A 23,488-nucleotide genomic window follows, 5' to 3' on the forward strand; every position below is an offset into this window, starting at 1 on the left:
GTGTAACTTAACAAATAGGTAAGTCTTTGGTATTTGGTTTTCTGGCTCGTGTGCAGCCTGTTGGAAAGGAAGGAAAAGGAGGCCTTCATCCCCCAGGGGTAGGAGGCCAGTGCCATCCGCCGCCCCAGAGAACAGGGTTCCCCGCACCTCCTCCCCGTACCCCCCCGCCCGGGTACGTGACGGGACAGGCGGCGCTGGCAGGAGACCCGGAGGCAGTTCCGCCGCCTCAGCTGGTGGTAATGAATGAGTCATTTCCTCCCGGGCCCTCCTGGGTGCCGGGTGCTCCCAGGACCAGGACGGTCCCAAACAGAAACCCAGCGGACCGCGCTGGTCTGCCCGGCCCCGCTCCTACCCCGGGGCCCAGGGCTCCCTATCCTCACCCTCTCTGCCACTCTCCCCCGGCCCCCCGGCTTGCGCTCGGGGTGGGCCCCGCGGACACCCGGGCTCTGGCATGAGCGGTGACCTCGGGTAGTCACCTCTGTCCCCCAGGTCTCTGCTGTCAGGCAGGGAGGAAGCCGCAGGGAGGTGTCTTGGGCGGGGCAACCGGTTTCAAGAGTAACCTGCTGGTCACCCGCCGCTGCCCGCTGCGGAACAAGAAACCAGGCGTGGGTGGGGCGGGGGCGCCGGGAGGGGAGGGGCCCCGGGAAGGGAGGAGGGGCTGGCGGGAGGGCGGGGACCCCCGGGCAGCCCTACTCCACTCACTCGCCGGTAGCTCTTGGCACGCGTCGGACGCAACCCGTGGCGATCCCTGCGCGCGAAGTGTCTGCGGCCGGCGTCCTGCTTTCGGGGATCACCGACCTGCCGGTGAGACGACTCGGGCTCGCGGACGCGGGGCCATCTGCGGGGAGGCTGTGCGTGGAGGGGGCGCGGGGAGGATGTGCGGGGAGGGCGCGCGGGGAGGATGTGATGGGAGGGCGCGCGGGGAGGCTGTGCGCGGAGGGGGCGCGGGGAGGATGTGCGGGGAGGCTGTGCGCGGAGGGGGCGCGGGGAGGCTGTGCGCGGAGGGGGCGCGGGGAGGATGTGCCGGGAGGGCGCGCGGGGACGGGGCGCGGGGAGGCTGCGCGGAGGGCGCGCGGGGAGGATGTGCGGGGAGGCTGTGCGCGGAGGGCGCGCGGGGAGGATGTGCGGGGAGGCTGTGCGCGGAGGGCGCGCGGGGAGGATGTGCGGGGAGGCTGTGCGCGGAGGGCGCGCGGGGACGATGTGCCGGGAAGGCGCGCGGGGAGGCTGTGCGCGGAGGGGGCGTGGGGAGGATGTGCGCGGAGGGCGCGCGGGGAGGGTGTACGCGGAGGGCGCGCGGGGAAGACTGCGCGGAGGGCGCCGTCTGGATGCTGGGTCCAGCTGGCGGAGGCGATTCGCGCGTGGCGGAGCTGGGCAGGTCTTCCTCAGTCCAAATTGAGCGGGAAGGGAATCGGGAGCACTTGGAACGTCCCCTTCTTGTGGGGGGACAGGGGAAATTACGTTTTGGAGAATGAGTGTTACTGTACTTGCAGAGTTCAAATAGACTCAGGTGAGCGCCTTGAGCCAACAGACAACAAAGTGTCACAGCGTAAAATACTGGCGTCGAGGTGTCCGGCAGGTCAAAAGAGAAACTTCAATCACAGAGTATCTGACACAAATACGATTTGCACCGGGGAGCGGGTCCATCTGCAGCTCTTGTACGCAGCAGGCTGTTCTTAAGACTGGCACCTGGGGCAGCCTCGCCGGCTCCGGGGTCGGGGCGTGACCCGGGGACTCAAGGTCACCGGCCCGCAGCCTCCCTGCCCCACCGCCCCCCCTCCAGGACTGGCGGTCTTTGGCCCTCCTCGCCAGAGGTCAGCCCTGCCCTGGGCGGCTCCCCGCCGATGGTGAATTGCAGAGAAACCCCGTCTGAAATCCAGGTTAGAACGGGCCATCTCCTGGAAGGCCTGCGAGGCCGGCTCCAGGCGTGGCGACCCTGCGCTCCGCACTCCCCTGGGCTGCTTTGCGTCCTTCCGTCCGCCTCTCCGCCACCTTGCCCTGACTAGCCTGGCCTCACTTTGGCCCATCTTTCCCCACTTATTCTGTTTTCCGGGTCAAAGAGACCTTTGGTTCTACTCGTTGGCTGTGACCTTGGCTTTTAAAAGACTTTCGATTTCCCTGAATAGAAAGATTGCCTCCACCTGAGTTTCCCACCCTGCCAACCCCTCCCATCCTGTCTGCTTTCACTCTGCCAGGCTCTCAGCACTGGGCTCCCCTCTCCCACTTCTCAGCCAGTCTTCCATGACTTTTTTCCCTTTTCAGAGGCCAAACTGACATTCTAGTTATCTCTCTAGTAGACTCCTTAATTCACCCAGGTTTATCAGGCATGAATTATATTCTTTCCTAGGACTTTCAGCCCTGGTGGGCACTGAAGTAACACTTCAGTTGAAACAGACAAAGTAGTTTTTCTTTACATTGGCTTTTGTCCAAGTGGACTTTTCCATCAATCATAACATTAATACAAACTCACTGTTAAAAAAAAAAAGAACCAAAACTAACATATAACAGAAAGTGAAACTTCCAGCTTTTCCCACTTCTTAAAGGTAAACCCTGAACATTTCTTTCCCTTCCTCCCTGCCCCCTTCTCTCTCTCCCTTTCTCCCATATACACGCACACAGATTCACTTTTGAAATACATTCATTAAAAAAAAAATGTTATGGGCTTCCCTGGTGGCGCAGTGGTTGAGAGTCCGCCTGCCGATGCAGGGGACACGGGTTCGTGCCCCGGTCCGGGAGGATCCCACATGCTGCGGAGCAGCTGGGCCCGTGGGCTGTGGCCGCTGAGCCTGCGCATCCGGAGCCTGTGCTCCGCGGCGGGAGTGGCCACAATGGTGAGAGGCCCGCGTACCCCCCCCAAAAAAAAGTTATAAACGTTTACACACTTAGCTATATGCCAAAGTAACCCACCTATCTGAATTTGGTTTAGTGGGTTAAAACTAAAATAAAACAGAACAAAAACAAAACAAGAAAACTGAAACCAACTGGAGGGCGTTTTGACTTTGCACAGGTAGTGTTGCTGAGACAGTCTTAAGTAAGGAAGGGGTGGGGTCAAACCAGATAATGTCGTATCTCATGGAAGTAGAACAGGCAACAGGGAAATTGTAACGTGCGCAGACAGGCCCACATTGAGAGCTAGAGTGCGAATTTTGTTCGCACTGTGCTCCCTTCAGTGGTGGCTGGGCGGAAGGTGAGCGATGGCCTCCTGTGGCTCAGGTGGAAACAGAGAGTAGTTCTCAGTAATTAATGATTTAAAAAAGAACAAATAGTTCAGGAACCACCAGCTGTTCTCAGGCAAGAGAAGTCACCATAGACAAGAAATCAGTCATAAAGACTCCCAGTTCTGTTTCAAAGGTAAAGATCGGCCTGAAGCACATTCTTGAGCTGTTTTGCAGGATCCAAACCCCTTTAAGCGCCCAACCACCAGATTAACTGGTGCCTAAGGGATGGTGACGCTGACCTGCTGACCTCTGGGACCCACGTGACTTACTCAATCAGGTGCCTGGATTTTGTCAACCTAGAGTGACCTTTGCCTCTTCTTAACGCTAAAATCTCTGCCCCAAGGGTGGGATTGCCGCCATGTTTGCACATGCACTGTGTGTTGGAGCATGTTGTCCACTGGGCAAGGGTGTCCAGAACTCCAATCTACACGGAAGGTCACGTGTGCCCTTTCATGAGTACGCATGTGCCCTTGGCTTAAAGCGTCCCCATCCTGCTGCTGGGGAGACAGTGCTTGGATGGCTAGCTCCCTGTCTCCTTACTTGTTACCAGCAGTAAAGGCTCCTGCTTTAATCAGAAGCACCTGGTGTGTTTATTGGCTCAGCGCCCCAGGCAGTGGGCCCATCGGGTCCCCTAACAGTCGAGGGACCTGAGACCCCAGAGCCAGGATCAGAGTTCTCTGGGAGGTGGCACCTCCCGGCCAGAATCTAGTGAAACCCTCCTGTTTAGAGAACATGGGGTCCTGGAAGGTGAGCGGAGACAACTTGAGGACACCCGCGGCCCTTGGGACAGTGTTTGTTAGAAGGAATGCTTGCTGAGACAGCTCCAGGTCGGCGGCGTCCTCAGGAGCGGGGTCTCCCGCTACTGGTCGGCTGGGCTGTGGGAAAGCCGTCAGCTCTCCTGGAAGCCCTGTGTCTGGACCAGGGCTCACCTGGGACCCTGCTGCCCCCTGAAAGACAGAGTGGAAAGTCCATGCTTCTCTAGTACTGGACTCGGCCCCAGGCGCCTAGTTCCTACCGGCCCTGTATCCCCCGGCATTTCTGCCTCAGGTGATGGCTGCAGGCACCTTGTGCAGGAACCCAGTGCCCCTGATGAAACGTCCAACCTCACCCCTTGCTTGGAACACCACACTGTGGCCTTCTTTCCCTATCCTCCTACTTGACACAGGCATCCCTGGCAGCCTCACCCTGATACCACCTTCCAGCCCTTTGGATTCGCCTCCTGGATGCAGAAGGTGCCACAATTTCCTGTTCTGATTGCATCTCTGCTCACGCTGTGTGCCTCTCAAATCCAATGGCAGGGAGGAAAAGCTTCTATCCTCTTAGATTCAGTTCTTGGGGGACTGCAGATTAAAAAGACAAAAGACAGATTAGCAAGAGAAAAGACAGATTTTTATTTACGTGTGTATGGGAGAGTTCAGAGAAAAATGTGGTTTCAGGAGGTAGTTGGAATTTGGGGCTTATATACCATCTTAAAAGAGGGTGGGGAGGGCTTCCCTGGTGTTGCAGTGGTTGAGAGTCCGCCTGCCGATGCAGGGGACGCGGGTTCGTGCCCTGGTCCAGGAAGATCCCACATGCTGTGGAGCGGCTGGGCCCGTGAGCCACGGCCGCTGAGCCTGTGCGTCTGGAGCCTGTGCTCCGCAGCGGGAGAGGCCACAACAGTGAGAGGCCCGCGTACTGCAAAGAAAGGGCACTTAGGGAAACACAGAGGACTTCGGAGAGACAAATGGTCCCTTAGGAAAAGAGATGAGATACAAGATAGGACAATATCTGTTTGGGTTTTTTTCAGAGAAAAGAGTTTTTTCCTAGGAGAGGTCGTGACATGTTTGGAAGTCTCTAGGTTCAGGCAGGTACGGGCTTTCGGGAACTCAAAGTCTTTAGCTCAGAATAGTTGTTATGTGACAGTGGCTCATTCTGGAGCCCTTCGTGTGGATCCAATATACAAACCTCTGACCGTCATTCCCTGCTTCCAGGTTTTCCGAGTCCCCCGGTCACCCCCAGGATGGTTGTCGGTGGTGACACGCGGCTGTCTGGGCACCTGGCCCCTAACCAGCGCCCCGATCCTATCTCCCCATGCTGAGCTGGCTGAGCTGTTTGTTCTGCACCCTCCACACATCTCATGGGGTTTCACGTCTCCTTGTTGTAAATACCGTTAGTCCTGTCCTCTCTATGCCGCATCTTTTCCTGGCTATTCCTAGTCAGGGACCACTAAGAAACATTCCTCACGCTGAACTAGATAGACCTCCGGGCGCTGTTCGCACCTTTCCCTGGCTTTCCGTCAGCCGACCTGCATTGCAGCTCATGGTCACTCATGTTTGCTGCAGTGGACTCCAGCTTCTCGGAGCCCTGGGTCTTTCTCATCTCCCTTCAGATCACACACACCACAGCGGGTGCGGGTTCTAACCTGAATAAGTACACCTTGAGGAGCCAGGACAGCTACCTGTTGGTGATTTTACACATTGGATGACTAACGTGTGCAATGCTTAGCACTTCCTGCTATCTTACAGATAATACTCAATTAGAAAGGCATTAAGTTACTAAAAAGGTGAACTACAAGTACCAGGCAAGTGCCCGAATACCCCCTGATGTTGCAGCTCCATCCACAGCCATAGGGGCTGAGGCGGGGCAAACACACCAACCACACTGAGTCTTTCCTGGTTGGACAGCGCTGTGGCGCTAATTCAATGATGGGGTTTGGCAAGCTGGATTTTCTCGGCCACGGAGGAAACGAAGTGGATGCTCCACACGTTTCGACCTGGGATGATGTCCAGGCTGGAAGTCCGCTGTATGATGTCAAGTGTGTGTCCTTAGGAAATGCACATACATACTATCTGTTGGAGGAAGCAGGTCCAGGTGCATGATAACATTAATTCAGGAAAACAATTGAAAAAGCGGTTGTCGGAAACATTCCCTACATTCTCTGAATGAGCTCACCTATGAATGACCGTGCCTAGTTGCACTGCACAAGGGCAGTGCTGGACAGTGCCCGCCCTTGGGCCTCTGCGTGCAGAGCAGACGGTGGGGCATCCCCCCACGAGCGTTTGTCCAGGCCTTAAGTTGTGACCCGGGGTTGAACAGACTGCAGTGGACCCTGGGGGACTCTTCTCCATGTTAAACCCCAGTGGACCAAACTTTGGCCTCGTTGGTAAAGGGACTGCAGCATTCCCTGGGCCTGTTTCCTGATTCCTTTGATGGTTAGAAAAAATAATGCAGCTTGTTGACTGAAAAAAAATGCACAACCTAAAATTTGGGAAGTATGTTCTATGCTGTGGCCTTACTGAGGTCTAGCCCAGCCCACAGCCTCTCAGAAAGCTCTGAGGGACTGCTCTGAAGAGGTAAGGGGGGAGCCAGGATGTAGAGGGGGTTTTGCTGAAAAACAAACAAACATGTAATTAAAAGATTACTATTAATCGGAAAAGCAGGCATCTCAATGATTTCAGTGCTTTTCTGTGTATGGTAAGATGCAAGAGTCTGAGCTCATGGAAGTCAGTCCTTTGATGTGCATCTTCACTACCTGGGGCCAGTGTCCTGCTTTTTTCCATCCTGAGTCCCCTCGGGGTACACCATGGGGGCTGCTGCGGTGGCTGATGGAGGTAACATTCCCCGTTTACAGGAATGACTGGTGCCATGTGTTTGCCTGCAAGTTCATGCACTTTTTCTTTTAACTTGAAAATTTCTTCTGAGACTCCACCATCGCCCTGTGCCCCTGCGTGGTTAACGCTCCCTTCTTAATCATCACCAGGGTCTCCTTTCACAACAGTGGGGCCCGCTCCCCTCGCTAGTGGCCTCTGGAATGGAATAAGGGGGAGTCTGGGTGAGCGACCAGCCTGCCAGTGAGAGGAGAGTGTCCCTTGGGCTCCCCCTTCTGCTCTCACTGGTCTCAGGGGAAGTAAATTGAGAGGTCCACCTCCTCCCCACCTTTGACCTGTTTCAGTGGGCGGGGGTGGGTGGTGGGTGGTGGTGGCCATATCGTTGATCCTCCGCACCCAGGTCCTTCTGAGAGCAAAATGTGGCTCTGGTGATTTTACCGTGACTCCCAGGTGAACCCGCCTGTGTGCTCACTCCACCTATAAGTGTCGTAAGATATTTAGTGGGGAAATTTCCAGTTAGAACATTGCAAAAGTCTGCGGTTTTCTCTGCAGAGTTGGTTCAGTAAAGCCTTGCTGCCCGCAGGATCAGGCCCAGGCCTAAGGAGGAGTTGCCTTGGGGGTGGGGGGGAGGGCGGGGTCGCAGCCTGGCGGGGAGCACTCCCCCGGCACTGGGAGGACAAGGGCAAGCAGACCCCGAGCCGACTCAGGAAGGAGCCCAGGTCTGGGGCAGCAGAGGGCAAGGCCGAGGCAGGGGAAACGGGTTCTCTGGTTCAGGGGCAGGAGAAGCCACCCGGCCTAGAGAGCAACACTTTCTCTGCAAGGCCAGACAGGATGTCTTCTCTGCGGCTGAGCTTACTTTCCTGGAAAATAAGGGTTGGGGACCTTCTGGGGTGCACTGTGCACCTCTGATTCAGCTGCTGCCCTGTGGGAAGGCACCTCTAACTCTTCCTCTTTCTGAGCTCCCCATCCCGTACCCCCAGAGGAAGAGCCAGCAGCCAGGAGGGGACGGATTGCAGGCGGAGGTGACCCCAAGCCCTGCTTCATCTCTCAATGGACAGGGGAGAGCCGCTAATGAGGGCTGTGGGCTGGCTTCCCCGCAAGGCACGTCTGCACTTACTGCAGACAGTGAGGTGGATCCCAGAGGGACAGCGGCTGCTGACTGCAGGATGGAGGCGCCGAGGGTTGCATTTCCTGGAAGCCAGACTTCTTCAGAAGCTGGGCTGTCTGCATCAGTCTGTCTGATGGATGCTGTAAAGGCAAACTATGACCTAAGATTCTGATCATCAAGTAGAATTCTACTTTGTTTTCCCCACACCGCCAAGCAGTTCTCCACACCAGCTCCTACACCAGGAGGTCCTACAATCCAACTCAATTCTGACACTGTCTACCTGGGGACAGTGTCAGACCCCAAAGGCTGAGGGCTCAGTCCCATAAGACTGCCCGCCTGCGCCCCCACCGCCCCGCATCACAAGTCCAGGTTATCATCTGTGCTTCTGACCCACTGGCTATAGAGAGGAAGCTCCCATAACCCCCCTCCTTGGGGTCAGTCAATTTGCAGTTGACTCACAGGCTGACGTTTCCTCAGAAGTGTCCTCTAAATGCTAAGGGAGGGTGAAGGCTAGGTGAAGAGAGACAAAGCAGCACTCCAGGAAACTCGGTGCTCTAGACCCAACTGTGACAGTGTTCTTTGGTTTTCAGAATTTGCCAGAAATGGTCAGGATCTAAGTGTACGAGCGGCCACCAATCCTTTTTTCCAAAACGAGGGCTTTGGGTTTTAGCTTCGTGAGGCTGGTTTTCTGGTAAGTGGCTGGTGAGGGGTAGCAGGTAGAGAGCCTGACCTGGGGATGGGGGAGCTATAGCTCCGCTGTAGACCGCTCACTGAGTTCACCCAGCAGGTGCTCGGGCGCAGCTCTGCAGGCACTGGTGCCGGGTCAGTGCACTGGTGGCTGAGCCCCAGTAAGAACTGCGGTTGTGTCTCATGGTTTTCCCTTCCTCTGGTTCTGGAGCGGGACCAGGGCAGGGGTTGATCCCTACCTGCCTCAGGTCTTTCCCTTCCCTTCATGGCAGGCCCTCAAGAGCTGGTGCCTTTGCCGGGCCCCTCTCTGCCCCCTGAGCTGTCCTTGAGGCCTGCTGGAGGAGAGTTAAAATTCTAGAAGCGTGAGGCACCCAGGTGTGGTCTGTTGGGTCAGGGCAGTCTTGGCTGAAGGACCAGGAAGTGAAGAAGGGTTTCCTACCAGAGTAGGAGATGCCAACCCAGGCTCGCTTTGGGCACATTTCTGCCAGCTCCGCTCTGAATTAGCAGCCCTTCAGGTCTTATACATGTGCGTGTATGTGATGTGAATGTGTCGGGTTCCTCTTGATGGCACTAACCTTCCACAGGTTAGTGTGGCCTTGCTGACGGTCCGAGTGACCTTGGTTCCTGTTGGATCCACTGGTGTTCAAGTAATTAAACGAGGAACCCATTGCCCTGAGGTGTCTCTAATGCCGAGGCAGCCTGTGTCAGCAAACTGAAATCTAAGCTGTAAATGCCTCCAGGCTACAAAGTCCAAATGCTACAAACAACCAATCACACAGGCCTCCTGGGCCTCACGCTGCAGCCGTCAGTCACGTCCTTGCTTTGCTTCCACCTTCTCTCCATCTGCCGCTCCCCTGCGCCCTTGACTCCAATCGAAATGCCCTCAAATAAGCTCCTAAAATGTTGACTATTACTTCTAACAGACTCTGTGCTGTTTTCTCCTAGGGTCCTGCCTCAGCGGAGGGATGGCCTCCCCAGGGGCTGAAACAAAGAAACCTGGAAATCACAAGTAAGGCTCTGACCTGCATGCGGCTGGGCTCAGTGATCCTCAGGATCACTGTGATGGCTTTGAGCCACACAGTTTTCTAACAGCGGACACACGTGGACACCTTGGTTCTCACGTCAGAGCCTGAAGCCCGGAGGACTGACCACTTAGTGGGCATACAGCTGAGCTGGCTGAAGACCCCTGGCCCCTGGTGCCAGGGCCGCTGCTCGTAGCCTTGGGATGTTTGTTTCCCAAGGACGTCTGGGCACTTGCTCGGGGTGCCCAGACCTGTGTCCAGTGGGGTTTCTTTACACCTGGACACTCTTCTGAGTCACAGTCCCTGCTTCTTTCCCAGCTCTCTCTTGGTTCTGACCTTTCAATACTTTCCTTATTTCTTTGCAGTTTTTCATTATTCCACTATGTGATTCACATGGCCAGTCTTTTTTTTCTTTTTTCTTTTTTAATTTTATTTATTTTTGGCTGTGTTGGGTCTTCGTTTCTGTGCGAGGGCTTTCTCTAGTTGCGGCAAGCAGGGGCCACTCTTCATCGCGGTGCGCGGGCCTCTCACTCTCGCGGCCTCTCTTGTTGCGGAGCACAGGCTCCAGACGCGCAGGCTCAGTAGTTGTGGCTCACGGGCTTACTTGCTCCGCGGCATGTGGGATCTTCCCAGACCAGGGCTCGAACCTGTGTCCCCTGCATTGGCAGGGGGATTCTTAACCACTGCGCCACCAGGGAAGCCCCACATGGCCACTCTTTTATGTATATTTGTGCATTGCTGGTGTTGATGAAAAAAATTACTCAGTAGTTGATCTAAGAAGAGAAAAGGAAAATTTTATTTGAGCCAATCTGAGGATTATAACCCAGGAGACAGTTTTTCAGAAAGCTCTGAGCATTGCTTCACCCATAAGAGGTCAAAACACGGTTATGTATGTTTTTGAGACAAAGGGTAATAATACCAAATTATGTGTTACTGACAGTTTACACAATCCAGATCTACGTGTGCAGAGTAGTGGGCATGGTCATCATGGCCCCTCACAAGATTAAGAAGGAAGGTTATCTCTTAAGGAGTCCCGACCCTTGATGAGATTAAAAAGGAATGCTGTTTCCTAAGGAGGTCTGGCTAGTACAGAGGCACAACCCACACTAAAGGGAAGGGAGGAGATCCAAATGGACAAAGGAAATGTTATGTTTAAATTTTTCTCATTTTAGATTTTAAAATAGGAACTTTTTCATCAGTTTCTCCCTTCTGATCATTAATCTTTTGATAGAAAGCCTTAGGTGATCAAATATTTGTTCCTTTGATGCCAGGGTGGTTGCTTACCTGCCCTGGGTCCATCGTGTCCCTTGATGTCCAGACCTAATAGCCTGCTCCTTTCTTTCCTCTTAAGGGGTTGTATTAGTAAGATGTCTGGCAAGGACTGTCAGTTCCAAGTTGTCCAGTAGAATTTATGCCAATTCAACCTCGCATGTACCTTGTGCATGTTCATTAATTTATAGTGAGCAATAGATGTGATCAAAATTGACAGTAAAATTAATGTCATTAGTAAGGGTTTCAGCGAAGATCCTCCTAAACCAAACCATTTTCCTAGTACGTTTACTAAATTTGGAAGATGATCATTCAGAACAGAAATTTGATTCTTCATATGTCATAAGGCGAGGTAACAAATATCTCAGCCAAATGGTCATACCACTGGAAAACCGATAGAAACCCAGAGTCCTCATATTAAAGGCAGATTGGCAGGGGTTGTTTTCAAGGATACCTGCAGGTGAACTTAAGCCCAAGGGAAAGCAACTATGCATCTTCCTAACCAACCCAGGGAAATCCGAGGCCATAAACTTTTCCGTAGGTCTACTGAGTCCTGTTAAGAGCTACCCAGTATTTAACGTCTAGTGAAAAGGAGTATTTATGGCCAAGTTCAGAACAGGTGTCATTAAATTGGCCAGGTAGGATGGTCTCACTTAGTGATATTGGTGGTAATGTTAGCTTGAATGGTGCTGATGGTGTTGGTCTTAGTGGAAGTCTAAGAAGGCCTGATACGGTCCCTTCCAAGGTGGCTGTAAAGAGTCCTTTATCTGATATCTTTTGCCATATGCATAATCCCCTGGTTGCAGGTCATGGCACGTGTGATCTTCATCCGAAGATAGATGACTGAGATAAGTTTCAGAAACAAACTCTACAGTAATGTAACATAGCAACCAGGAGTCATCTGAGAAGTGAGTCTGAGGTAGGAAATACAGACCTCGGTTAACAATTATCAGGTAATTAATTTTATTACCTGATAAAGCTGCTGGGCACCGAAGAGTTGCCAATTTCTGGAGAGATCAGGTAGAAAGAAAAGATAAATGTCTCAATTCCACTTACAAGGGAGTAATTTACCCAAATTGCTGTAAGTCATAATTAGCTTGAGGAGAAGAGTTTCCTGACACCAGGAAAACAGATAAAGAAACCACCAACCAGGGAATTAATTCCCTGGTGGTCCAGTGGTTAGGACTCTGCGCTTTCACTGCAGGGGGCTTTCACTGCAGGAGGCACGGGTTCAATCCCTGATTGGGGAACTAAGATCCTACAAGCTGCACAGCGTGGCAAAATGACAACAAAACAAAACCCCAAACACAAAACCACCAACCAGGGATTGATCCCAGATCCCTGCAGTGAAAGCAGCTAGTCCTAACCATTGGACCACCAGGGAATTCCCAAAAAGTCCTTTCTATGAATCTTTTTGAAGATGAAGCAGTCTATAAATGACAAAAAACTTAAAAACACAAGGTTAAAGATCTGATTACAATGCAATTGTCAAAGAAACTTGGTTATTGCTGTGTTATACAACATTTTAAGACAAGAACTAGAATTATGACTATAAACATTTACCAGGACATATCAGATTCTTAGGCGCTCCATATAATTTCTAGAATATGTATATTAATAATATTTACCCATACAATATAACCTAAGAAGGTTTATCACCACTCATTTGACAATGCTTCCCATGTAATTTAACATACCAAATAAGCTTAATTAGTTTAATATTCCTCCCTCTGAGATGCGTCAGGGGTCCTCTCTGAAGAACCCCAGAGTTAGCTAGAGGTCAAAAGAACTTCAGGGAGAATTTGATATTTGGGAGTTTGTCAAAATATAAAAAAAGTTTTAAAACACTTGGTCAAATAGGATATAGGTCACTGTGGAACAATACTTAATTCACTTAACTAAAGTGACAATAAAATATTTCACAAGCAAACACAGCTCACTTAAAAGGCTCACTTAAAAGGCAAAGAAACTTACACAGTCCATTACCAAAAGCAACTCAATGTTCCAAGAAAACTTTATTCTCTTAACAGAGAGAGAAAACCAAACTCCAGTCTTGCATCAGCTACTCTTAATAACAAATGTATTTAATTCAATTCAATGCCATCCCAGTCTCACCACACACAGAACTCTTTTCTCAGTGTTCCATTTTCCACACACCTTCTATAATGTTCTGTCTTTTGTCCCTTACTTTATTGATTATGCAGAAAAAAAAACAGCTCTAGGACAGAATTAATTTCTTTCCCTTGAACAAAATGATTTCCATTCCTCATACCTTCTTTGGCTGAAAACATGCCTCCTACTTTCCTTGCATACTGAAATGTTTCCCTTATTATTTTAGTGGCTTTAGTTACATATATATTATAATTCTTAACCTTGAAACCTGGTATCCAGCAGAAACCAACAAATAGGCAATTATGAACTGTCTTTTACATTAGCATCCCAAACATTAGCATCCCACACATTAGCAGACTTATACATACTATTTACCATTTCTAGAAAACACATCGTTTTTTTTTCTATCAGAAAATGTCTTAGTGTGGCACCAAATATATTTTTATTAATAGTCCTAAATATCTTTAGTTTCTCTGTAAAAGGAAGCCTATGTTCAGTAATTAATGTTTCAGTATCTTATTTGGAAATAAATTCTGGATAGTCAATGAATTCCCATCATTTAACTTAATCTAACAAAACTCTAAAGATTCAAGTTATCTAAATCTGGAGAGACTATTTTTAAGCAGACATTCCTAAAACATAATTATTCCTTTAGAGTTTACACCAAAACTCTCATCATTTCCATTTAATTCACTTAAAAGTTTAGCATACCAAGTCATTTTTCTTGCTGACAAATTTTGTAACAGGAATAATAAGATCTTATGTAATTTCTAGTGAACCTGGGTACAGTAAGAGTATTATACTTAATGTTGGTGACTGTAAAGACATGTCTATTAAACCATTTGCTTTCATTAAAATTAATTTTAATGAAATTAAAATTAATCCTAGCTCACACGATTCTGAAATTCATTCGAGATAGTTTCTTTTATATTTCTAGGTATGTATATAAGTAGCAGCTAACTTCCTTTAAGTCAATTAAATAGAGCTCTTATACAAATTAATTTTGGCAATACTACACATCGACAATACAGTTAGACACATACAGACACACAGACAGAGACCCCATAGATCCCAAAGTTCCGCAATTTCAGCCCTGAGTCAGGAACAATAATAGAAATCCCTTCAGTTACAAAAGAAGTTGGATTCAGATTGGGTTTCTGGCAGATGCAACAGGGTTGCCTGTCTAGAGGGCCAAACCCTTTTTACTACTATTTATGAAGAAGACACTTAAGATTTGTGTGTCCTTGACAAGTCAAGTTCCAAATTACCTATCCCCCTTTTGTTTTTTTCTTTGGATAAGAGTTGCTTTCCTGAAATCTGCATTTTAAAAAGATTTTGAAGAGATAATCCGTTCTGGAGGTGATCAGGTAGAATATTTGCATCTCAAAGGCATAGAAGGAGAAAGGCAAGTTCCTCCTAGGAGGACTTTTTCCCCTTAAGGCCAGGATTTTTTTTTTTTTTTTTTCTTCCTCAAACCTCTGAAGATAAATAGGGGAGGATTTTGGAGTGGTGAAAGGATTGGTAAGCTTTGAGATGTTTCTGAAGGCACACCTCAGGTCCTGTAAATACTAGATTTGTAAAACAAGGGCAGCTGTGTTTTTAATTCCTCAAAGAATTGGGTGGCCTTCTCAGTGTATCAAACGACTGACATGCCCATTCATTTATGTTGGAATGTTGACTTTCCCTCACTTAGCTTAGGGGAGAACCCCCCCCCCAAAAAAAAATTCCTATCAAGCTCTGAGTATCAGGTCTGGTCAGTTTAGTCAGACCACAGACCAATGGCCTCCCATCTTGGTAATCCGTTCACAAAAAATTTGAGGATCCTCCCTGGCTTTAAGAAATTCTTTAACTATGGCCCTCAGTTCCAACTTTTTGAGACAAAGGGTTGTATGTCAAATGATGTGTTGCTGACAGTGCACACAATCCAGATCTACAGGTACAAAGTGAGTAGTGGGTCATGGGTCGTCATGGCCCCTCACAAGATGAAGAAGGAAGGTCATCTCCCAAGGAGGTCTGGTTAATGCAGATGCACAATCTACAGTAAAGTGGGGGGGAGGCGGAAACAGGCAGAGAAAAATTTTATATTTAAAATGTTCTCATCTTGCCCTAAAATACGAATTTTTTTCATCACTGGAAAAACAAGAATTTTATGTCTTAATATCAATTCCTACATGGACTTGAAATCCACCACTTTTCCCAGTTTCGTCCCCACCCACCTCTGCTGGGGTTCCCTGGGAAACCCCATCCTGGGCGGTGACCTCTCCTGGTTCTGGTGGCCTCTCGCCTTGATGATGTCCAGGGCCGTATGCTGCCTTCTGGGAACCCAGCTTAGGGCTCCTTGGTTCTCTTCTGGGAGGTCCCTCAGGAACTGCTCTGGATACTCACACGTGTGGGTCACCTAATTCCACATGTACACCTGTCCCCCCCTTTCCTTCCCCATGGGTTCTGAGGTCCATTTTCAAGTTTTGGAGCTGCCCTGAGTATAGTACTTGCAGAGAGAATTTTTTTTTTTTTTTTTGTGGCGGTACGCGGGCCTCTCACTGCTGTGGCCTCTCCCGTTGCGGAGCACAGGCTCCGGATGCACAGGCCCTGGACGCTGGTTCTCTAAACTGCCTCCTTTCCTGTTTTGGGACAGCGACTTTGTACAGCTTTGCAATCCCCACGTGGCTGCAATGGAAGAAGATGTCCTCTACCATTTCAGCCTTAGCACCAGCACGCACGACTTCCCGACTATGTTTGGAGACGTGAAGGTAAAAGCAGGGGTTTTGATTCTGGGCATTTGCCCCAAGATAACCCCCCTTTCAGGTGACACATGTCGATTGTGCCACACAGGGCAGAGGTGACAGAGGACGGGCTCTTGAAGTTATATGTTGATCGGATTTTTGCAAATTGTTACCTTTCAAGAATATGAACTATTGAGTGCAAGAAAACGATCACAGAGGCTGCCGTATTTGTTCCTATAATTGAAACAATGTAAAATAAATTTCCTAATGCTTCACTGAGAGACTAGAAAGGAGCAGACACTAATCCTTTTCTGGGGGGGGGGAGGGATACCCAGGAGGAGCAGCCGCATGTGTCTGCTGTCTGTCATTTAAGATGCACATCCATCTGTTTAGCTAGTTTGGTCCTGACTTATCCTCGCAGAGGACTTTTAAAGTGTCTAATCCCCGTGTGGAAAAGTGGGCTAACGTTTAGAATTCAAAACTGAAGCAAGCCAGTGACCCTAGATCCGGGGCTGCCTCACGCGATCGTAAAGTCATGACCAGGTCACGTCCTGTCAGCCACCCAGATCTTCTGTGCTGCTCGTTTCAAAGCGAGGGATGACTTTCCATGTGCTGTTGTCTTTTTGTTTTTAAATTTTTAGTGGAGTCTAGTCGATCTACAATGTTGCATTAATTTCAGGTGTACAGCAAAGCGAATGAGTTTATATATACATGTATCCACTCTTTTTTTAGACGCTTTTCCCATATAGGTCATTATGGAGTATGGAATAGAGCTCCCTGTGCTCTACAGTAGGTCCTTAGTAGGTATCTGGTTTATAGACAGTCGTGTGTAGACGTCAATCACAATCTGTCAATTTATCCCTTCCCCTCTTTTTCACGTGTTCTTAATTCATTCAGTTTTCATTTTTTCCTTAAGTTCAACCTGTAAGTTTTTCTAGGCTATAGAAATTTTCCTTTTTATGTTAAGGGACTAATAACTATTTGATCACCAAGTCCTTAAGACTGGCTTATTTGCCTGTTTTTCTTTTGACGCTTTCACGTATGGCACTTTGCAGATGAAGGATCTACTTCTAGAGCCACCCGCTCCCCGCGCAGCTGCGGCTCCCCGAGCCCCCAAGGGCCCCGGCCCTTTCCACAGGTTGGCCATTTGGGCCTCTGCCGGCCGGGGAAACAGCGGTTAGAAGCCCATGTCACAGATGGGCTGTGGGGCCCTGGCTGCACCTTGAGGGGCCCGCAGCATCTCATTCCAAACGCCGGCTCTCTCCAGTGCCGTGGGCTGCTGTGCACACGATGCACGGAGCCCGGGCAGGCGTGGAGCCTGGGCTTTCCTGCCCGGAGAGGGCAAGGGTGTGGTTGTCCTGCCTTGTGTGGAGCTGATTGCTTTGCACTGCTGGGGCCTCTTGCTCCGAGCTGTGAGTCCGTGAACCAGTGCTTCTTAAACTCGAGGGAGCTCCAGAATAACCAGGGGGCTCCTTAGCGCACACATTACTGGCTCCCCGGATGCGGGGGGGCCAGGGAAGGGACCTGCATTTCTAGCAAGTTCCAGGAGATGCTGCCGCCGCTGGCGGGGGGGGCACTTTGAGGACCCCCGCTGTACAGACGGGGTGCAGTGCCTGTGCTGATGGGGGCTCTGTTCTCTGTCTGCAGTTTGTGTGTGTTGGGGGAAGCCCTTCCCGGATGAAAGCCTTCATCAAATACATGGCCGTGGAGCTGGGCCTTGACCACCCAGGTGCAGAGTATCCTGACATCTGTGAGGGCACCGACCGCTACGTCATGTATAAAGTGGGCCCGGTGCTGTCGGTCAGCGTGAGTACCTGCCCTCGTGGTGGGCTCAGCCCTTGGCCCTGCAGGCCCCATCCCCGCCCTGCACGCAGCCTGACAGAGGAAACAGGAGTCGAGGGGAGGCTGGGGCTGGGCTGCAGAGGTCGTGGAGCCCGTCTCCAGGAGAGACAGATACACACGTACAGACACACGCACGCACCCACCCAGCTGTGCGCACACGGTGAGCACCCAGGTTGGAGACCCGGGAGGACGCTGCTCTGCCTGAACCAGGGCCATGAGGAGAGCCGGGCACCAAGTGGCCCCCTCACTGGCCGCCTGTGTTACTTCACACACATGCGGTTCAGCGATGGGTGAACACAGAAACCTCTGGGGTTCTCGTTTTCCAGTTTTGGTTCCCTTTGCAGAGAACATTTTTAGAGGAAGTGCTGCCTTACAGTAAGGCTGCCCCTGAGGCTAGGACAGGCGCCCACCCCTCTGGGCAGCTGAGACGTCTGGTGGCACCAACCACCCGCAACACACCCAAGATCCAAGACGTATTCAGGTCCAGATAATCCACGGAAGCACTTCCCACGGGCAAGACTGCAGGACTAACACGTTCTCCAAAGAGCGCTTGGCCGCAGAGGCAGCTCCCGGCAGACGTGGCACCGGGAGGGCCTCTGAAGAAGGGCGGTTTCGGGGATGCGGAGGCGGAGGAAACGGCCCAGGCGGAACCGCGGAGGTGGAGCCACCAGCCAGTTACCGAGTTTGGCTGCAGCGGAACGTGTGGAGAAACGGGAAAACGTGTGCGGGGCTTCCCACGCCAGGGGCTGTCTGTTACCTAGCAACAGCAGCCCTCTGGTCCTCAGCTGCCATCTGTTCCACGGGTGGTGTGGATCAAAGGGGTCATCCATTCGACAGCGTCGTGCAAACCTTTACACTTCCCCAAGTGTTCATAGTTTTTAAATGTACGTTAGGAAGTTCATCTGCTTTACCACCAGTTAGCAATGCACCGCAGAACCCACAGAGGTGCTACCAGAGTGTGACGCTGGCATTTCTCCCCGGTTCTAGCACGGGATGGGCGTCCCCTCCATCGCCATCATGCTGCACGAGCTCATCAAGATGCTGTACCACGCCCGGTGCTCCGGCGTCACCCTCATCCGCATCGGCACCTCTGGCGGGATAGGTTAGTGTGCAGAGCGCCACAGGGAGCCGGCTGGGCAGCGTGGGGACCCAGAGCTCCCTCCTGGGCCGTGCTCAAGGAGAGCTCAGCAGCAGCAGGCGTGTTGCTATTTGTTTTTCTGGTCCAGCTACTTCTCCCAACCCACCCCCCAGAAATAGGCACAGAAAGGCACCAGGTCACGGGCACCCGAAAACCCGTCCTTTTGGAGTTATACAACGTGTGCGTTCTTGTTTGCTTGCTTCTCTTTTTATTCTTGCTAATCCCTCTTTTCTCTGCCTTTCTCCTTCACTTTGCTCACTCCTCTTTATTCCTGAAAGGATGTGAAGCACCTTATGAGAAAACCTACGGGAAAATCAAAGGGGGAAGAGAGAGGCACATACAGATTTCAGATGTGCCCTTAGGTTGCCTGAAAGCACCCCCTGTTCGCAACATAATTTTTTTTAACATCGCAAAGGCAACAAAGAAAGAAGAGGATGCAGTGAGAAAGTAAAACGCTAAACATCACGTTGAGTTTTCAGCCAAAGTCTTTGAGGCAAACTTGCTTTACTCTGATGTCCCAACTCTGGGCCGGTTTTTCTGCTGAAAACTGGGTTCTAGTAATTCTCGCTCCCGCCAAGGAGCTGGGAGCTGCTGAAGGAGGCCTGCTGTCATCAGCCTGGCCTCTGTGCATTTGTTTCGAAAATTTAGGTTTTCTCGCTATGAAAGAGGATTGCTGTAGGTCCTAAATCTTCTCAATGCGTTATCTCATTTTTCTTTTCACTATATAGACAGATTGATGGATAGCATCCGTGTTTGCAGATTGTAATTCAAAGTTGAAAGGAGTTGTTCTCGGGAAAACACCCCAATGACCGCGAGCTCCCAGGCTGTGCACACTTAGTCTGTGATACCATCGACCCAGCGGACTCGCGGCTGTGCACATCGCACCAGCGTCGGCAAGGAGCTCCAGCAAATCCTTCCTGAGTTCCTGCTTTGGAGGCATTTTAAAATAATAATCAGAGAATTCTGGAGGGAGTGGGGTGGATTTTGAGTCACCCAGAATCACCCCATAAAAATGGAGAGATCAACTATAGAGCCAGACCCCAAACCCCTGGCAGCAAAGTGTGACATGGTGTCCCCACAAACCCCAAAAGAGGAACAGTGGGTGGCTGGCATGGGCCGCCACTCGGGAGGGAGCACTGGGTGACTCCAGGGTTTCTGCCAGATGTGAGAATTCTGAAATGGCCAACAGGTATCCCGGGAAAGGGCAGGGCCTGTGTGAGGAAGATAAGCTGACACTGGGAGGGGGGCTGCACCCTCCAGTTTGAGGGCTGAAGTGGCTTGAAAATCCTAGGCCCCATGAATTCATGAAAGCCTCCATCTGAGTTTTCTTCCAGGTCCGCACTCGGTGTGGGGAGGCACCTGAGGAGAGTCCACGTTGACCAGAATAGGGACAAAGCGGCAAGGGAGAGGAAGTCCAGATGAACGTGCAGGGGGCAAGCAGAGCCCGAGCCTGGCAATTGGCCACATTTTTTGTTCTTTAAACTAAAGTAGAGACACAATTTATACTTTATTTTTTAAAATTTATTTATTTTTGGCTATGTTAGGTCTTCATTGCTGCATGCAGGCTTTCTCTTGTTACGGCGAGTGGGGACTACTCTTCCTTGTGGAGCACAGGCTTCTCATTGTGGTGGCTTCTCTTCTTGTGGAGCACGGGCTCTAGGCACACGGGCTCAGTAGCTGTGGCTCGTGGGCTCTAGAGCACAGGCGCAGTAGTTGTGGGGCACAGGCTTAGCTGCTCCGCGGCATGTGGGATCTTCCCGGACCAGGACTCGAACCTGTGTCCCCTGCATTGGCAGGTGGTTTCTTAACCACTGTGCCACCAGGGAAGCCCCTGTTTCATGAGAGCGGCAGACGTGGGGCTCTGGGACAGATCTTCCGGCTCCTTCCTCCTCCCTAAATGTTTAGGAAAACCAGTATCACGTTAAAGTAAGCAGTAGCGTAGTAGTAGGAAAGGCTCCTGGTCAAACCCCACGCAAAGTTATTACAAGACCAAAGAGCAAGGAGCAGAGTGACGTCTGTACAATCTTGGAAACGCCCAGAGAGGCACAGGAAGCAGGACCTCCGGTGGGTCAGTCCTGGAGGGAAGCCAGGGCGTCATGAGCTGGTGACCGCAGGAGCCGGGTTTGGGGTGCCCCAGTGCTCCTTACTCAAAACCTGAAATAATAAAAAGGTACAAAACAGGGACCAGCTGAACACATACTGGTAAAGGGAGCCTCGGACAGTTCCAGCAGCAACTGACAGACGCTGCTCTGCGGGGAGGGGCCACCCGTCAAGTTCACTGTCTTTGCACTTTTCTGTACTTTCTGCAGCGTCTACGCATTGGAAAAAAAAATCTGGTGCTGAAAAGAGATCCTTACCTATTTCTGTTTAGGGCATTACTGACCCTTCAGTGTTATAGTGTGTGGACGGGGCCCTGCCCTCCCTGACCGCCCCTTGCAGCCGGGACACCCGCTTCTTCCTGCAGGTGTGGAGCCCGGCTCCGTGGTCATCACCAGGCAGGCGTTGGACGCCTGCTTCAAGCAGGAGTTCGAGCAAATTGTCCTCGGGAAGCGGGTGGTCCGGAACACGCACCTGGACGAGCAGCTGGCGCAGGAGCTGGCGCGGTGCTCCGCGGACCTGGGCGAGTTCCCCACGATCGTGGGCAACACCATGTGCACCCTGGACTTCTACGAAGGTGAGGGGTGCGCTGGTCTCCCGCCCGGGGGTCCTCACCGCTGCGGGCGTGTGTCTCAGCACTGGTTCCCTCGCGGGCCGGTGGGTCGAGGGCAGGCGGGGCCCTTCGGGCTGGACAGCATCTCTGTCTGGGGGGCGGGGCGGGCATGCAGTAGGCGTTTACTGCATGACCGGGGGTGGGGGTGGCGGTGGAATGGGAGGTGGGAGCTCCCGGGCCATCGTTGGCTCTCCACGTTCCCAGGGCAAGGCCGCCTGGACGGGGCGCTATGCTCCTACGCGGAGAAGGACAAGCAGGAGTACCTGCGGGCGGCCTACGAGGCCGGCATCCGCAACATCGAGATGGAGTCGTCCGTCTTCGCCGCCATGTGCAATGCCTGCGGCCTCCGAGGTGGGGTCCCTAGGCCGCAGCTCCCCCAACTCCCCGCCCCCGCCCCACCCCCCAACTCCGTCCTCCCGGGCCCCGCCCATCGCCAGCCTTGGCCTTGCCCCCGCCCTGCCCCCAAGGCGTGTTTCTGGACCCCTGCGCTCAGACCTCCTTGGATTGTCACGTGGTCCAAGGCAGGGTCCTCAGTGTCTCTGCAGGGATTCACGTGCCACTCAGAGACCAGAAAGATGAGAAAGTCCCCCCTTCGGCTCTGGGCAGGCTTCGCTGCCGGCCTCTACAATGAGTCTGGCCTTCAAAGCTCTTCGGATTTCTGAACTGGGGCTAATCCACTGCAGTTCCTGGCCTCACCCTTGGAGGTCCAGCTCTGCCTTCCAGAACACCTGCCTCACAGCTCTCATATCACCTTGCCTTTCAAGGCGGTGCAGGGCCCCCGAGCTGGTCCTGGGGTTTGCTTGGGAATCCCTGGGAACAAAGGCAGGAAAGGATAAGGACAGGACAGGATAGTGCGGCCCTCCTGGCTTTCTCGTGTTCTCCGTCTATCAGAAGCCACTGTCAGCCCCTTCCCTTGAGGCCTGGACGCTGGTCTCTGTGAGCTAAGCTAGAATCCCGCTCTTTGCACTGACCTGGCGTTTGCTCTTTGCAGCGGCCGTGGTGTGCGTCACGCTCCTCAACCGCCTGGAAGGTGACCAGATCAGCACCCCCCATGAGGTGCTGGTCGAGTACCAGCAGCGGCCCCAGCGGCTGGTGGGCCACTTCATCAAGAAGTGCCTTGCGGCAGCCTGAGGTCCCCAAGTCTCCAGACGTGAGCGTTGGTGTTTGCAGCAAATAAAATCATTGCCACAATCTCTTTCTGTATGACTTTCTGCATCCTTTGTAGAAGAGTCTAGGGAACTGATCGTGTTTAAGAGGCAAAGAATCCTGCATTAACTACGCAGGAGTTTTTGTTTTTTTAAAGCTTCATGGGAGAATTTCCACCACATTAGCCTGATCTGGGTTTTCTTTAAGAATGTTCCTCTGAGTATTTGAAATATTTTTAGGGAGGTTTTTCAGACTTGTAAATTCTGATAGTTGTCAGATTTCACTCACTAAGAGAGAAGTCACGTCTGCCCTGGCCTGACACCTCCCCTGCATCTGTGCCCCCGTGTCCCTTGGCTTCTTCTTGGGGAGTCAGGACCCCCCAGATGGGAGACTGGAGGGCAGGCAGAGGGAGAATCCAGTGTGTCCCCCCCTGTCTCAGGTGGGTCTGGCAGCTGCTTTTGGGCTGTCCCCGGGTCCCCCCAGCCCAAGGACAGTTGCCCCAGTTGTCTTCTCGGCACGTCTACACCCGTGTGACAATGTTTGGTTTTCGACTCTTTTAAGTGCCCGAGGCGTGCTATTTACTGATTGCACATTTGTGCTACTTGGCAGGTAGCTCTGTGACTTTTCGGGGTGCGGGGAACCGTCCGGGGACCCTGGTGTTGACGTACGAGTATGGTCCACACACTCTTCAAAAACCCTCTTCCCTGAGATTCTTAGGTTCACCCCAAAATGAGGGTGGGTAATCAGGTCATTCGAGACCCACTGAGCTGGGCACCGGTCCAGATGCTAGGACCCCCTCCTGGCCCAGCTTCTGTGCTGGAGGCTGCAGTGTGGAGAGGGAATGCCTGCGGTTTCTCCCTCGGCACCCTGGAGAGGTGTCTGCTGCACCCCAAAATTGAGGCTGCCCAGGAGGGAGCCGCCTGGAGAAC

At 51.9% G+C, this 23,488-nt stretch overlaps 1 protein-coding gene across 2 annotated transcripts; it reads left to right on the forward strand.

Annotated features, from left to right (window-relative positions):
* Window positions 1–687: 687 nt before the first annotated feature.
* On the forward strand, window positions 688–22,608 carry UPP1 (uridine phosphorylase 1). 2 transcript variants are annotated; one of them, XM_081244968.1, is made up of 9 exons: window positions 688–804; window positions 1,491–1,877; window positions 9,543–9,606; window positions 15,636–15,750; window positions 17,371–17,529; window positions 18,553–18,667; window positions 21,168–21,377; window positions 21,618–21,764; window positions 22,405–22,608. In XM_081244968.1, exons 3-9 carry the CDS (start codon window positions 9,563–9,565, stop codon window positions 22,542–22,544), a joined length of 930 nt encoding a protein of 309 aa, XP_081101094.1. In that variant the 5' UTR covers window positions 688–804; window positions 1,491–1,877; window positions 9,543–9,562; the 3' UTR covers window positions 22,545–22,608. The 2 variants fall into 2 exon arrangements, with proteins under 2 accessions (XP_081101094.1, XP_081101093.1); XM_081244967.1 differs by lacking the exon at window positions 1,491–1,877.
* The last annotated feature ends 880 nt before the right edge of the window (window positions 22,609–23,488 follow it).

The sequence above is a fragment of the Mesoplodon bidens genome, assembly GCF_964165515.1.
Source record: "Mesoplodon bidens genome assembly, chromosome: 9".
Taxonomy (NCBI): Eukaryota; Metazoa; Chordata; class Mammalia; order Artiodactyla; family Ziphiidae; genus Mesoplodon; species Mesoplodon bidens.